Source organism: Anas platyrhynchos, chromosome 18 (assembly GCF_047663525.1).
Source record: "Anas platyrhynchos isolate ZD024472 breed Pekin duck chromosome 18, IASCAAS_PekinDuck_T2T, whole genome shotgun sequence".
NCBI lineage: Eukaryota > Metazoa > Chordata > Aves > Anseriformes > Anatidae > Anas > Anas platyrhynchos.
The window spans coordinates 8,689,646-8,702,166 of record NC_092604.1 but is presented as its reverse complement, the minus strand read 5'-3'; the positions used below and the strand labels follow the sequence as shown (position 1 = coordinate 8,702,166).

Here is a 12,521-nt window from a genome sequence, read left to right as displayed (position 1 = left end):
TGACCTGGCTGCGCCGAGCTCAATTAGCCAGGGCTATCTGATTGGCCTGGACGCAGCCTAATTAGTTTTGGATTGGAACCAGGAATTCAAACCCAAACGCCGCTCGCAGGCAGAGCATCCTACGCTGCGACCCGCCTCGGGGAAAGGCTTCCCGGGGCCTCTTCCCTGCCCTGGGAAGGGGGAGCCACCCCCAGATGTCCATCTATCCGTCCATCCCTCCTGCCAGCCTCAGGGCTGGAACTTGGGGAGGAAAACCTCGGGGTGGGGACGAGGCTCCCCTCCTGCCCAGCGCCTGCTGCTGAGCCCTGGGGGGGCCACGTAAGCCCGGCAGCAGCTTTTTGCTCCGGAGGCGCAGCGCGCGCTGCCTGGCGGCCGGCAGGAACTCGGAGGCGAGCTGGCTCTGGCAGCTGCCGTCCCTATCTCCTCCGGCGCCTTCCTGCAGCACGTAGGCACCCAGTTCTCAGGCTCCTTCCCCCAGACCTCCAGCAGCAGTGGATGAAGCGGGTGGCACGGCCCCGAGGCGTTGGGCTCGCTGCGCACAGCGCTCTGCGTGCCGCTGGAGCTGGCACGGTGGGACAGGGCGGCAGCTCGAGCACCCCAGGACCCGTGGCTCGCCTCGGGTTTCCAGCTTTGCGCACTCCTCCCGCATTAAACACGGGAATGGTGGTGGGGAGGGACCCCCAGGGCTCTGTTCTCCAGCCTGGCAGGACGGGAGGGGGACGCTTCTGCAAGGAGAGCTGGAGAACGGTGTCCCCACGGGCTGCCCGCGTGGTTCCCGGCCTCGCCATCACCTGCTGCGACCTGATCCAGTTCCACCACCATGGAAAACCAGTTAGAGCCTCCCGGAAAACCAGTTAGCAGCATCTCCTCTCCTTGCCCACAGCACGGCCGGCAGCAGGGCCGTGTTGGGGCGTTAGGCTCCCAGCTGCACGCCGGCAGCAAGGTGCCAGCCAGGCTGGATCAATTAGAGCCCGTTATGCCAACGCAGGACTGTAATTATCTCAGATCGGGATTAATGCACGGGGCTGTGTAACACAAGCCGGCTGGACACAGCTTTGCGGGCTGTATTTGCTGGGAGCTGGCCGCGGGCTTGGGGTTTTTAGTTTTTTTAGGGTTTGGCTCGTGCCAGATGTCCCGCAGGGAGGATCCCCAGCGGTGCCCGGCCGCACTGCTAAAGGGTTAAGGCTGTGCGGGGCTCGGGTGCTTGGCTTGCCCCTGGAGCAGCCTTACCCCTGTAAGTGATCTGTTTGCAGGAGGGGAGGGTGCGTGCCGAGCCCAGGGCCGGGCAGGGGGAGCTGGGGAGAGCTGGGCTAGGTTTGCCTTCGGTTTGTAGGATCAGGCCAGGGGCGCAAACCCGCCTCGGGCAGGACCCCGTGCTTCTTGTCCTCCGTGGGAGCCGGGCAGCACCAGCAGCATCCTCCCCTTCAGCTGACGTCCCAAAGCAGGATGCTCTCCATCCAAAAGCCCCCTCAATCAGAGCTCTCAGCCTGGCTGCATCGTGCTCTTTTCCTCCTTTTCTCCCTTCACTTTGGAGAGGAGGATTTGGGGTTTGGAGCAGGGGCTCCCCCCCGGAGAACGGAGGCAGGCCAAGGGCTGCTTGCTCTGTCACCCATCTCTCCATGCACCAGGGGAGCTGGGGGGACAGAGGGGACAGAGGCGATGCCCAGCACGTGCCAGGCACACAGCTCGTTGTCATGGGCCCCAGGGGGTTCGGCTGGATACAAAACTTCTCCTTTTCTCTGCTGGAACGAGCCTAATGCTTTCAAGCTCCCCTTGCATCTCTCTCTGGATCCTGCTTGGTTTTTCATAGCTCAGAGCGTAGCACCCCCTCAAGGACAATTAGATCACTTCCAATTTGCCCGTAAGCCCATAAAACTGCAATTGAATGTAATTAAAAGGCCATAATGAGCTCCAGCAACCTGCGGGACCACTGCGCGTTCGCTCTCACCGTGCTCCTTTTGGAGAACGGGACAAAGTCGGGGGGGGACGTGAAGGTCAGCGTGTGCCGGGGAGGGTGAGGATGAGGATGAGGATGAGGATGAGGATGAGGATGGCTCCTTGGCCAGCAGAGCCCTGGTTGGGACAGGCAGAGGGGGAGCACTCCTGTGCCACCGCATGCCCGTGCTGGTGATACCCATCGGGGAGGGCCGGGGGCTGCAGGGTCCCCGGGTGCAGCTCTCCATCCTCACTGATTTTCTTCCTCTTTGGCAGCTCTTGCTGCCATTCTGGCTGCACCGATTGGGCAGGGGATGGTAACAGCCATGGGGGCTCAGCACTTGTGCTTCGGTGCTGACGTCTGGGTGCCCAAAGCTCCTTTTCGGGGGTGCCAGAGCTTTCCTGTGGCATTTTTGGGCAGCGAGCTGGGCCCTGGCCGGCTCCTGCGCCCCAGAGCTCGTGGGGCTGCCTCTGCCTGCGAGGGCATGAGCTCCAAGGAGCCGCCACGCCGAGTCCTCCAGCAAAGCCCGTGCAGCCCCACTGCCTTCCCGGTGCCCTGGGCAGCCGGCACTTCGCTGCCCCTTCTCACTGCCTGGCCCTGCAGCGGGTTCCCAGGCAGTAAATTAGGGGCGCTGACAGCGGCACAGAGCGCATTGTGAGCGCGGGGACGGCGGCGCTGGCCCTCCGGGGCTGAAACAGGAGCCTGCAATTTCTCAGGGCTGTTGTGACATCTTTGCACAAGCGTGTGATTGAGTCACATTTGCTTTCTCAGCAGAATCCCTTGTTTGCCTGGGTGCACCCCTCCTTCCCTCCCCCTCCGCCCCCTTCCCAGGCTCGGGCAGAGCCCGCAGCCCGCTGCACCCACCCCGTCTCCCCCCCACAGGTCCCCCCTTTTCCCTTCCCTGGCGGGGACCCCTCACACTTTCCATCTGGCACGCTCGCCCGCTTGCTCACGCTTCCTGCTTTCGCCTCCTCCACCCACGGCACCCGCGGAGGAGGGCGCAGAGGCTGCCCCGTGTGTGTCGGGGAGCTGGGGGGGGGGGGATGCGAACCGAAATAAATTTGAGGGGCTGCCACGGGTCCCCGCGAGTGGTGGGGGCCGGGGGCGCAGCGGGCAGGAAGCCGGGGAGGGCTCGTGGCGGAGGAAGAGGCGTTGGTAAGCGTTTCCTCCGGTGACACGGCGGCTCGCGGGGAGAGCTGCTTCTGGAAAATTCCTCTCCGAGTCCTCCCCCCCTCGGAGACGGGGACGGCCCCCGCGGGGCTCGTGGCTGGGCCGGTGGCTGCGGGAGCCAGGCTGCGCTCTCGCGGGGCTCTCCGTGGGTTTTTAAGGCAAAAAAAAAAAAAAAAAAAAAAGTGTAAAATGAGCCCTGCTGAGGACAAGGTGAGGATGCTTGGGCAGTCCAGGGGGGGCTCCAGCAGAAAATGGGGTGCAAGGGCGGTGAGCATCTCCCAGCAGGGCCCCCATGGGCTACCAAAAGCTGTGAGCGTTGGCAAGCCCTCGCTCACCCCCAGGGAGGTGGGAGGGGAGGGCTGATGTGTCCGCAGGGCAGAGGAGAGGATTAATGGGATGGAGATGGAGTGGTTCTGCCTTGCAGAGCCCCAGCCCCCTGCTCTCCGTGGCCCACAGTGGGATCCTTTGGGGCTTCTTCCCCTTGGTACGCAGGCAGCGCTGCACCCCACGGGGATGCTGTGAGCCTCCTCCAGCCCGGGGAAACCCAGCAAGGAGACCCCAGGGGGGTCCCAAAGCTCCAGGACGCACCCCGCACCCCGTCTGGCTTTGCAGGGGCCTTGTGGCTTTCGGTGGGAGGTCGGGGCTGGAGTGTGGCTTTGAGGTTGTCGTTTGGTCAAAGTGAAAGCCTGCAGCGAGGAGGAACCCACCCGGAGCAGAGAGAGGCTGAAACCGAGCTGCTCGCCCCCGGGGGAAAGCACCGAGGGCGCCTGCGGAACCGCGCCGGGACCCTAGGGCGCAGAGGCCAGCCGTGATTTCCTTACACCCGCCAGAAAAAAAAACATCTCCGTGTGCTCTCCTGTGTGGAGACGTAGAGAGGGCCTGGAAGAAAAAAAGATTCAAGTGACTTTTTGGTGAAGCCACACGGTTCCAGCAGCCAGAGCCTTACAGAAACGCTCGGCACTGGTGCACTGGTAGCGGGATGCACGTGGCAGCAAATTTGGGAAGGAGTTGGGGAAAACAGGCAGCTGCGTCTTCTGGTGCCTTGGGATATCCTTCTGCCGTGTGCCTGGGGGGTGGTGGAAGGGGTTGGTTTCCTCTCCTGGCTGGGCGAAGTGCCTGGGGCTGGCCCCAGGGCATCTCCAGAGCGTTCCCACGTCCAGCCCTGTTGGGATTTGTAGGGGCTGCGCTCTTGCTCCGTCCCTCTGCACGGCTGAGTGAGCTGCTGAGAGTTTCCCTAGGTGCAAAACCACAGAGTGTTTTGTGCTGTGGGCGTCTCTTGTCCTTCCTGGCTGCCTTTTCCTTCTTACAAGCTCTGAGCTGAGGTCGCAGAGCTCTGGGGCAGGTGGCCCAAAGGTGCCCTGGCCTTGGTGCCTGGGGAACATCGCAGGATGGGGCTGGTCCTGGGGAGCAGCAGGCTCAGGGCGGGCAGGGATGTGACCATTCCCAGCCACACTGGTGTAAATTCAGAGCAAACTTCAGAGCGTAGGCCAGGGGCTGTTGAAAATCTTGTGCCGTAAGCACTGCTCCTTCCCCCTTTGGGAGCACCGTCCCTTTTGGGGACAAAAGCGAGGATCTGACCTCTTGTGGTCGCTGCATTCCCATGGCAGTTTTTAGGTGAAAACTGGGGTCAATCGGTTCCTGCCCGGACACCTCCACAGCCGAGGTTCCTGGGGTGGGAGGAACCAAGGAACAAGGAAATCTCTGCACGGCTTTTCAGGAATGAGAGCAGACGGGCAGGGATTTCACTGCCGAGTGCGTTCAGGGAAACTCGCCACCCGCAGAGGCACCAGAAGAAGGAACAGCACTCGGCACGTTGCATTTCCTCGCGGGTTCCCGTGCCTTTCTTTGGCTGGCGGGGCTTTGCACCTGGCCAGCCCCAGCACCAGGGAGGAGGTTTCCAAAAACCTGGTCCCTGCTGCTAGTTCCTCGCCCCTCTCCGAGCGCGGCCCCGCAGCGCCCAGGGCTGCGCTGCGGAAGGGAGCGGCCGCCCAAATTTAGAATTTCCTGCTGTGCAATACCCAGAATTGATCTTCTTGCTGATTAAGGAGGAAGAGATGCTGAGAAAAAAAAAAAAAAAAATAAAATAGCGGAAACCCGGGGGGTGTGGGCGCCTTTCTGAATCTCAGCTGGCCTCAGCTGGGGCTCTCCCCCAGCCACAGCCACGGGGCCCCGCTCGGGCACATGCCTGGCTCTGACGCCTCGGCCACAGAGAAATGCGGCTTCTTCTCCTCTGGGTGACTCAAGACACAGCTTTGAGCTTCCCCTCAGCACCCGGGATAGGCTAGAAAAGGTTTTCCAGCAGAGCTGGGTCACTGTAGTTTTACTGGCAAAGCCTCTTAGGCAGAAATGAAGATTATAGGGGCGAAAGCTTCTGCTGGTACGGTTCATTCTGGTACAAAGGAGCTATCCTGGGAAAAAAAAAAATCCCCCCTGCGCTGTTGTAATTGTTTCTGCTGCGGGACGTTTTGTGGGCTGGGAGGGTTCAAATCGCCTCTCTCCTAGAGGCTGCAAAGCTCCCGGGCTGCTTAAGACAGCGGAGCGGCCGGCGCCGCGGGATGGGAATGGGGACAAATGTTTTTGGGAGATTTTTCCTTGCCGTATTGAAAATTAATAATAGCGAAGGAGTGCTGCCTGGCGCCGAGCCAGGAGGATGGAAAAAAAAAATAATAATAAATTACAGGGGAGGTTGATTGAGCGGCCGAGATGCTAGCCTGGGTCTTGCCGTCCCCAGGATCTATTCCGGGCTTTGGCTCCGGTTTCCCTCGTGACCTTGGGGAAGGTCGCGGACGCCGTGCCCTGCTGGTGCCGGCCGGGTTCCTCCTCGGCCTCAGCCTCCTGCTGCTCCTGCAGAAATGGGTGTCAAGGAGCAGGCCGGAGGCTTTCTTGTGCCTCAGTTTCCCCACCCGTGAAGCAGGGGTGGTGGCACCCAGAAGCGGTGTTGTGGAGGGCTGCGGTGAGCACCCTGCTGGCCAAAACCAGGGTCAGGCTCCTGGTCTCGAGGCCGGATCGCTCCCTGCAGAGGCTGGAGCTGAAATAATTCCTCGGGCAGAGCTAAAGGAAGTTCCTCGGCCGTGGAGGAGAGCTGAGAGCACACACACGGCTCCGTGACCCCACTGCTGTCAGTGGAGCGCATGGGCTGCCCCGAAGGTCTTCTTCTTTGGGAAAATTCCCCTCCAAATTCTGTGGCTCGCGGGTTCGTCGTTCGGAGAAGGAAAAGAGCTTCCCTGCAAATTCCTCAGCTGCTGAGCAGCGCTCGGTTCTGATCTCCCAACTGCCATGGGGCATCTCGTAAGATATATAGAGGTCGTTGTGTTTAAACAAAGGCCGCACAGAGAAAATAGCTGCAATTTATGGGTGCGGCAGGAGGGGAAATGCTTAGGGAACTTTTTTTTTTTTTTTTTTTTTTTTTGTATTTAGAAACAGGCACGGAGTTTATTTTGGTCAAGAGATAGTCACACACAGCAGCTTCAAACAGCAAAACTCCGCAAGGAAAGTGGGAAGCCTCGCGCTGCTCGAGCCGAAATGGCACCGGGGAAAAAAACCTTCCCCGGTTCGCTCCAGAGACCTTCAACCTAGGTGTTTTTTTTGCTTGAGTTTGTTGAGATGAAGGATAGTTCCTCAGCCTGGCTGCCAGGATTTTAGCATCCTAGGAAGGAGTCCTGCGTGGAAGTGCAGCTGCTAGCCACGGGGTGCTCGGAGCCGTGTCTCCCTGATTTTCCTCCAGCCGGGTGCGCACACGAGGGCTGCAATCAGAGGCAAATGCTCCCCACCGCAGTGATGGGGAAGCTTTTGGGTGAGAAGGGAAAACTTCTGGGTGCTCAAGGTGCTCGAATCGCAGCGCTCTGCTCCAGACTTCGGAACATTCTCCTATGGGATTTGGGTGAAAACACACCCAAACGCACACCCGTGCCTAAAGCGCTTCTCTGTGGCGTGCGAGGTTCCTCCTCCCCACCTCTCCTTGTGTTTTTTTTTTTTTCTTTGCTGCCTGGCCGTGTTTCTCCACGCCAGCCGTCGGCAGCACACCCAGTTCCTCAGTGGGTGCGGGGGAATGCGCCTGCTTGCCGGGGGAAGCGCGTAAACAGGATGGGTGCAGGGGGCCGGGCGGGGGGCGCGGGCTGGGGAGCTGCTCCCCCCTCCTGCTCGGGGGGACCTGATTTCGGGAGAGGTGCCGGGACAGTGGCTGAGGCCCCGCACGTGCTTTGCTTTCTGATGTGCTCGAGTAGGCACGGGCTGGTCGCCAGTAACCCGCCCCTGACCTCGCCTGCTTCGCTGCCTGAGATATTGAGGAGATGGGAAAGGCACGGCCGTGGGGCGCTTCCTTTCCCCCGCTGCCAGGTCAAGTGCCTGCTTCCTCCGTGCACCTTTGGGGCCGGGGACCCGGCGCATCCATCCTCAGACTCATCCCAGGGCATCTCCAGCCCTGTCCATCGCCTCGCTCCACAGCTTCTGGTGTTGGTGTGGCTCCTCCGGAGAAAGGCTGGTGGGGTCCCCATGCCCAGCTGCACAGCCCACTGCAAAATAAATTTCACCCATTCCCCTCTGCCCCTGGGAGCAAAGGACAGGAGCGCAGCCCACATCCCGGGTCCCCGGAGTACTTGGTGGTGCCAAGCCCTGCTCCAAGCCCTATAAAAAAATCCAAAAGGCAGAGAAGTGGGGAGCACGGTCCAGGTGTGCTAAACCTCGGGACCAGACCCCGAAAGCTGGAGGAATTTCCCGGGGTTCCTGGTGCGCCGCACGCACGTCATCCTGCCGCGGGTGACGCGAGGGCCGGCGGTTATCTTCTATCAACATCCTGCCAGAGCCCACGTGAGGCCAGGCCCCTGGGGACCGCGGGCCCTGTCCGTGGGGACGTGTGCCAGGAGGGTGGCACCGGGCTGGGTGCTTTGCCTGGCCGAGATGGGATGGGACACATGCGCAGAGCTGGATGCGTCCCCACTTTGGGGCTAATCCCCATTTTTTTGCAGCCCCATCACCTTGGGGAACCCGTTTCTGGTGTTTATCCGGGAGTTTAAGGAATTACCCGTGCAGGGAGCAAGCCTCTCTCCTGGCACGTGGCATCTGTGATGCTTACAAGGGAGGAAGGCGCATGGGGTCCTGCTGGGGGGGCTGTGCCGTGCGGGGGGCCGTGCGCCTTGGGGGGGCTCGGTGCCGGGGCAGCACGGCTCCAAGTGGCAGTGCCCCGAGCAGGGGCAGCCCTCGGGGGTCTCTCGTGCCCCACTTGGGGCCGAATCCCCAGCAGCAGCTCCCTGTGAGCAAACCAACCCCTCACCCAGCCGCCTGCCCCTCTCTGGCTGCACGTTTGCAGGGCAGCCGGGGGGGTCCCTGGGGGTCCCACGGCCCCACTGCTCACCTCCCGTCCACCCCCCTGCGTCCCCCTGGGGGGCCACGAGCCTGCCCCCTTCCTCGTCCAGGATTGTTTTGCAGGCAGCGTGACAGGATGAGGAGGAAATGTGCCAGGAATGGCTCCATGTCTCCTCTCCAGAGAGAATCGGGTGGCTATTTTTAAATGCCCCCCCCCCCCCTTCCTGCCCCCCGTCCTCCTGCTCCCCTGGGACGGCCGAGCCGGTCGGACACAGAAACCCAACCAGCCTCTGCCGTGCAACCCCCCCGGCACCACCACCCCTGGGTTTTGGGGTGCTGCTGGGGTCCCTGCTGTCCCGTGCCTCGAGCAGCCCCGTTAGATCCCATTTGGGGTGTATTGTGGGGTGGGAGGGGGGCACCCCGTTCCTGGGGGCGATGCTGCCTCCAGGCAGAGGCTAGGGCTGGGTACAGAGGTTGAAGGGGGAGGAAGGCAGTGACAACCGTGTCTAGAGGCTCTCTGTGTTGAATTTGGGGTCGTGCAGCAGCTGGGGGGTTGGGAAGCAGGGCAGAAGGAGTTTGGGGGTGTCGGGAAGCAGCTGGGGCTTGCTGAGGGCAGAGCCTGCGCCGGGCTGGAGACTGAAACCCCGCTGTCTTCTTCCTCTCTTGCAGATTTCTCAAACCAAGTCAATTCCACGTCCCTGAACTCCCCCACCAGCCGGGGCCCCATGGCCACCCCCTCCCTCCACCCGTCCATCGGGCCGGGCATCGGCTCCTCGCTGGGCTCCCCGGGTCAGCTCCACTCGCCCATCAGCACCCTGAGCTCGCCCATCAACGGCATGGGGCCCCCCTTCTCCGTCATCAGCTCCCCCATGGGCCCGCACTCGATGTCCGTCCCCTCCACGCCCAGCCTGGGATTCGGTACCAGCAGCCCGCAGGTAAGGGGAAGGGGATGGGGACGTGGCCCCTGCTCCTTTATAGGGGCAAGGACACAGCCGGGGAGGGGTGGGGGGGATGATCCTGGCCCCGTTGTGCTTCCCAAGCGAGCACGGGGAGCAAAACCCCCTCGCAGACATCCTTGGAGAGGCGGGCAGGCGCCGAAGGGTGGCGAAAAGCAGAAGCCCAAGGGGGAAATGAAGCTGGGGCTGCTCCGGCAGGGTGGGGGGACCGCGGGGGCGCAGGGCTGGATAGCATCCATCCATCCGTCAGCTGCCATCACCTGGCCCCCCCCTGCTCCTAGATGGGAGTGAAACAGGAGCAGGGACTGCCCCTGGGTCTCCTGGGGATGGGCTGAGCTCGGGCAAAGGGGACGGAGCCCCCCCCGGCACTGCCCTGTCCCCTCCCTGGGACCCCACACGTCCCCTCTTGGTCCCCGCTCCCCGAGGCACGCACCGGGGGGCTCCCCTGCTTGCTGCCCCTCCTGCCCCTCATGGAGGGAGGAACCGGTGTTGGTTGGCTGAAGATTATATAAAAAAAAACCCTCCAACGGGGGAGAGATAAGCTCTTTTTAAAAATAGCAGGATCGGGGCGAGCTGGCCAGCCCCCGCCACCTGTTGCTGGCTGCTCGCACGTTACATGTTTAGTAAAAGGGCAGATTAAGGAATTGGCTGCCACCTGCCACTCACTGCTGGGTTATTTATTCCCAGCCCTCGCCGGGAGTCGAGCACCTGCCGGCACCTTTATTTTTAAATCTGGGCCTGATTGCTTTCCAGCAAGAAGGGGTTTTTCTGCCCAGGGCCGGGGAGGGACGCGCTGTGCCGGCAGTGTCAGCCAGCCCTGGGGCTCCCCCGGGATCCAACGCACCCCACACCGCAGGGAGGTGGCTGCAGGGTTCCCTCATGCCGGATCCAGCCTCTGACCCTATAAATCTGTGCCCCTGCCCGGAGCAGAGCCAAGGGGCAGGGTGGCAGTGCCGCCTCCCATCCCGTGACTGAGGGAAGGGGGAACTGAAACGGCTCCTGGGAAGGGGCAGCGAGAGCCAAAGGGGCTGGGAGAGCATCAAAAGGGTGGGGAAGGAGCGGGGAAGGGGGGAGGAAAGGGGCGACGCGGCCCCGGCTTCGACTGAAGGGCACGGGGTGCTTTAGGGGCGGAGGGGCTGGAGGAACCGAAATAAAACCCAGCGGTGGGGTGAAAAAAGGGGAAGCGAGAGCGCGGTCGGGTGGTGCCGGGGAGCATCCCCGAGCCCGGCCGCGGCCGTGTCTGAGGTGGTTTTCCTCGAGGAGGTTTCCAACCCGCTGGCTCCTGCCGGCTGTCCCCTGTCTGGGCGCCTCAGGGCCCTGGCAGCGGGCTGGGGGGCCTACCTGGGCCTGTGGAGGAGGAGGAGGAGGAGGAGGAGGAGGAGGAAGGGGGTAATGAGGCGTGAGGGCCCAGCCGCCGGGTGGGGCCGGCCCTGCTGGAAGGAGCTCGGTGTCAGCTGGCGGGTGCCACTTGCCATCAGGCCACGCCTCGTTGCCTCGTGTGAGGCAGCGGAGCAGAAGGGCAACGGGGACGCTGAGGCCTCTTCAGCCTCTTCCCCAGCTCCTGCCGGCATCGGGGTGGGAAGGAGCCCTCCGCTCCCCCAAATTTGGGCTGTCAGCTCCCCGGATTCGGGCTGCTCTCCCTCTGTGTTTCATCCCACGCCATGGGGCTCCTCCAGCCCCACACAAGACATCAGCCTTGACCCCGAGCATCCCCTCCCCGCCTGGGAGCTCGCAGAGCCTCCAAACGCAGCCCAGCAGCCGGGATGCCCTACAAGGGGGTCCCCAGCACCCAGGGACCCCTCGCTGCTCCCCAGGGGGGGGATTTGGGGAGCTGGGTGCTCGCACGGAGCTGGGCACGTGCCGGCAGAAAGCCCTGGGGCGCTTTGCAGCGGGGAGCAAAGCCCCAGCCCGACCAGGAGGCTGTTTACTGGGATTTAACACGTCTTTAAGACCTCTTCAAGTTTCTGGGAAAACAATAATAATAATAAAAAAAAAAAGTGTTTTCAGTAAGAGATGACAGGGAGGGGCTTCCCACGCTGGATGTTTCTTCCTCTCCCTCCTGCTCTGCTGCTCGCAGCCAGCAGCAGCTCGGGGATGAGCAGGGAGAGGCCAGGAGCAGGATCAGGCTTCTGCAGGGCTGCTCCCTGCCTTGGCACAGGGCTCTTTGTAAATCCAGGGGGGCTGCAGAAAGAGTAGGGTGTTGTTTTTTTTGTTTTTTTGGAAGAGGAAGCCTCCGAAAAGGAGGTTGCCAGTGGAACAGAGGGGACAGGATTCGGTCCCCGGCGCAATGAACTAAAAAGGGAAAGGAGAGGAGCCGAGGAGTCCCAGCGCACGGGGCTGCCACGTCATTCGGGAAGCGGAGCAGCAGTTCCCCTGGGTCCCCGGCTGCCTCGCAGGGCTGGAGCCATCCTGCCCGGGGAAGGGGGGGCAGAAACTCGGGGCCGGGGCCGTGCGGGCTCCCCGCGGCACGTGCTGCCGGCTCCGCGCCAGCCGCGAGGGGAAGGAGCGGGGCCGGCGCCGGGGCGGCGTGGGAACCCCACAGAACACGTGGGGCTTCTGCCGAAACTCAGGCGGGTGCTGCAAGAGGAACCCAGGACTTCTCCTCCCAGCCTGGGGCTGACTCAGCCCCGGCAGGCGTAGTGCTGATGCCCAGGGGGGCGGTGGGACCCCCGAGGGCTGGGGTAGGGGCGAGGTGATGCTCTCTCCACGTCTCATTTTGCTGGACACCCCCCAGAGGGATGCTCGGATGGGCTCGGTGGGCTGCTGGGGCTGGGGGATGTGGTGGAGGATGGTTTATCTTCAGCTGAAGTCCTCTGCCCCGGCTGCGACGTGGCAGCAGCAGGTGACAGCGCGGCACCTGGCAAATGGCTCTGTTCCCAAAAAAGTGCTCCAGGGAGTGTTGCTCGAGCCAGTGACCCCAAAACCGTGGAGGGATGTGCCGCTGCAGTGCCTCTGCAGGTAGCTCGTGCCTTTCTCCTTGGTGTTGTCAGGCCCCAAAGGGCGATGCTCCCGGTCCCCTCCCTGCCCCATCGTGGGGGAACCGAACGGCCCCGAGCAGCTGAGAGCCAGGAGCACAGCTCCGGGTCCCGCTGCCTTTGGTTTCCTCATCTGTCACGGGCAGGGCAGGAGAGGAAAACCCTTCACATTTCTCCGGGGGG

General features: G+C 62.5%; 1 protein-coding gene across 2 annotated transcripts in view; it reads left to right on the top strand.

Moving 5' to 3' along the window:
- RXRA (retinoid X receptor alpha) overlaps window positions 1-12,521 on the top strand; it is a 94,360-nt gene that overhangs the window by 50,291 nt on the left and 31,548 nt on the right. The window contains exons 1-2 of one of the 2 annotated variants that reach the window (XM_072025546.1): window positions 8,762-8,782; window positions 9,077-9,342. In XM_072025546.1, coding sequence (XP_071881647.1) covers window positions 9,133-9,342 — 210 coding nt within the window. In that variant the 5' untranslated portion in view covers window positions 8,762-8,782; window positions 9,077-9,132. Of the gene's footprint in view, window positions 1-8,761; window positions 8,783-9,076; window positions 9,343-12,521 lie in introns of those variants that run through there. The other variant, XM_027471073.3, reaches the window with a different exon arrangement.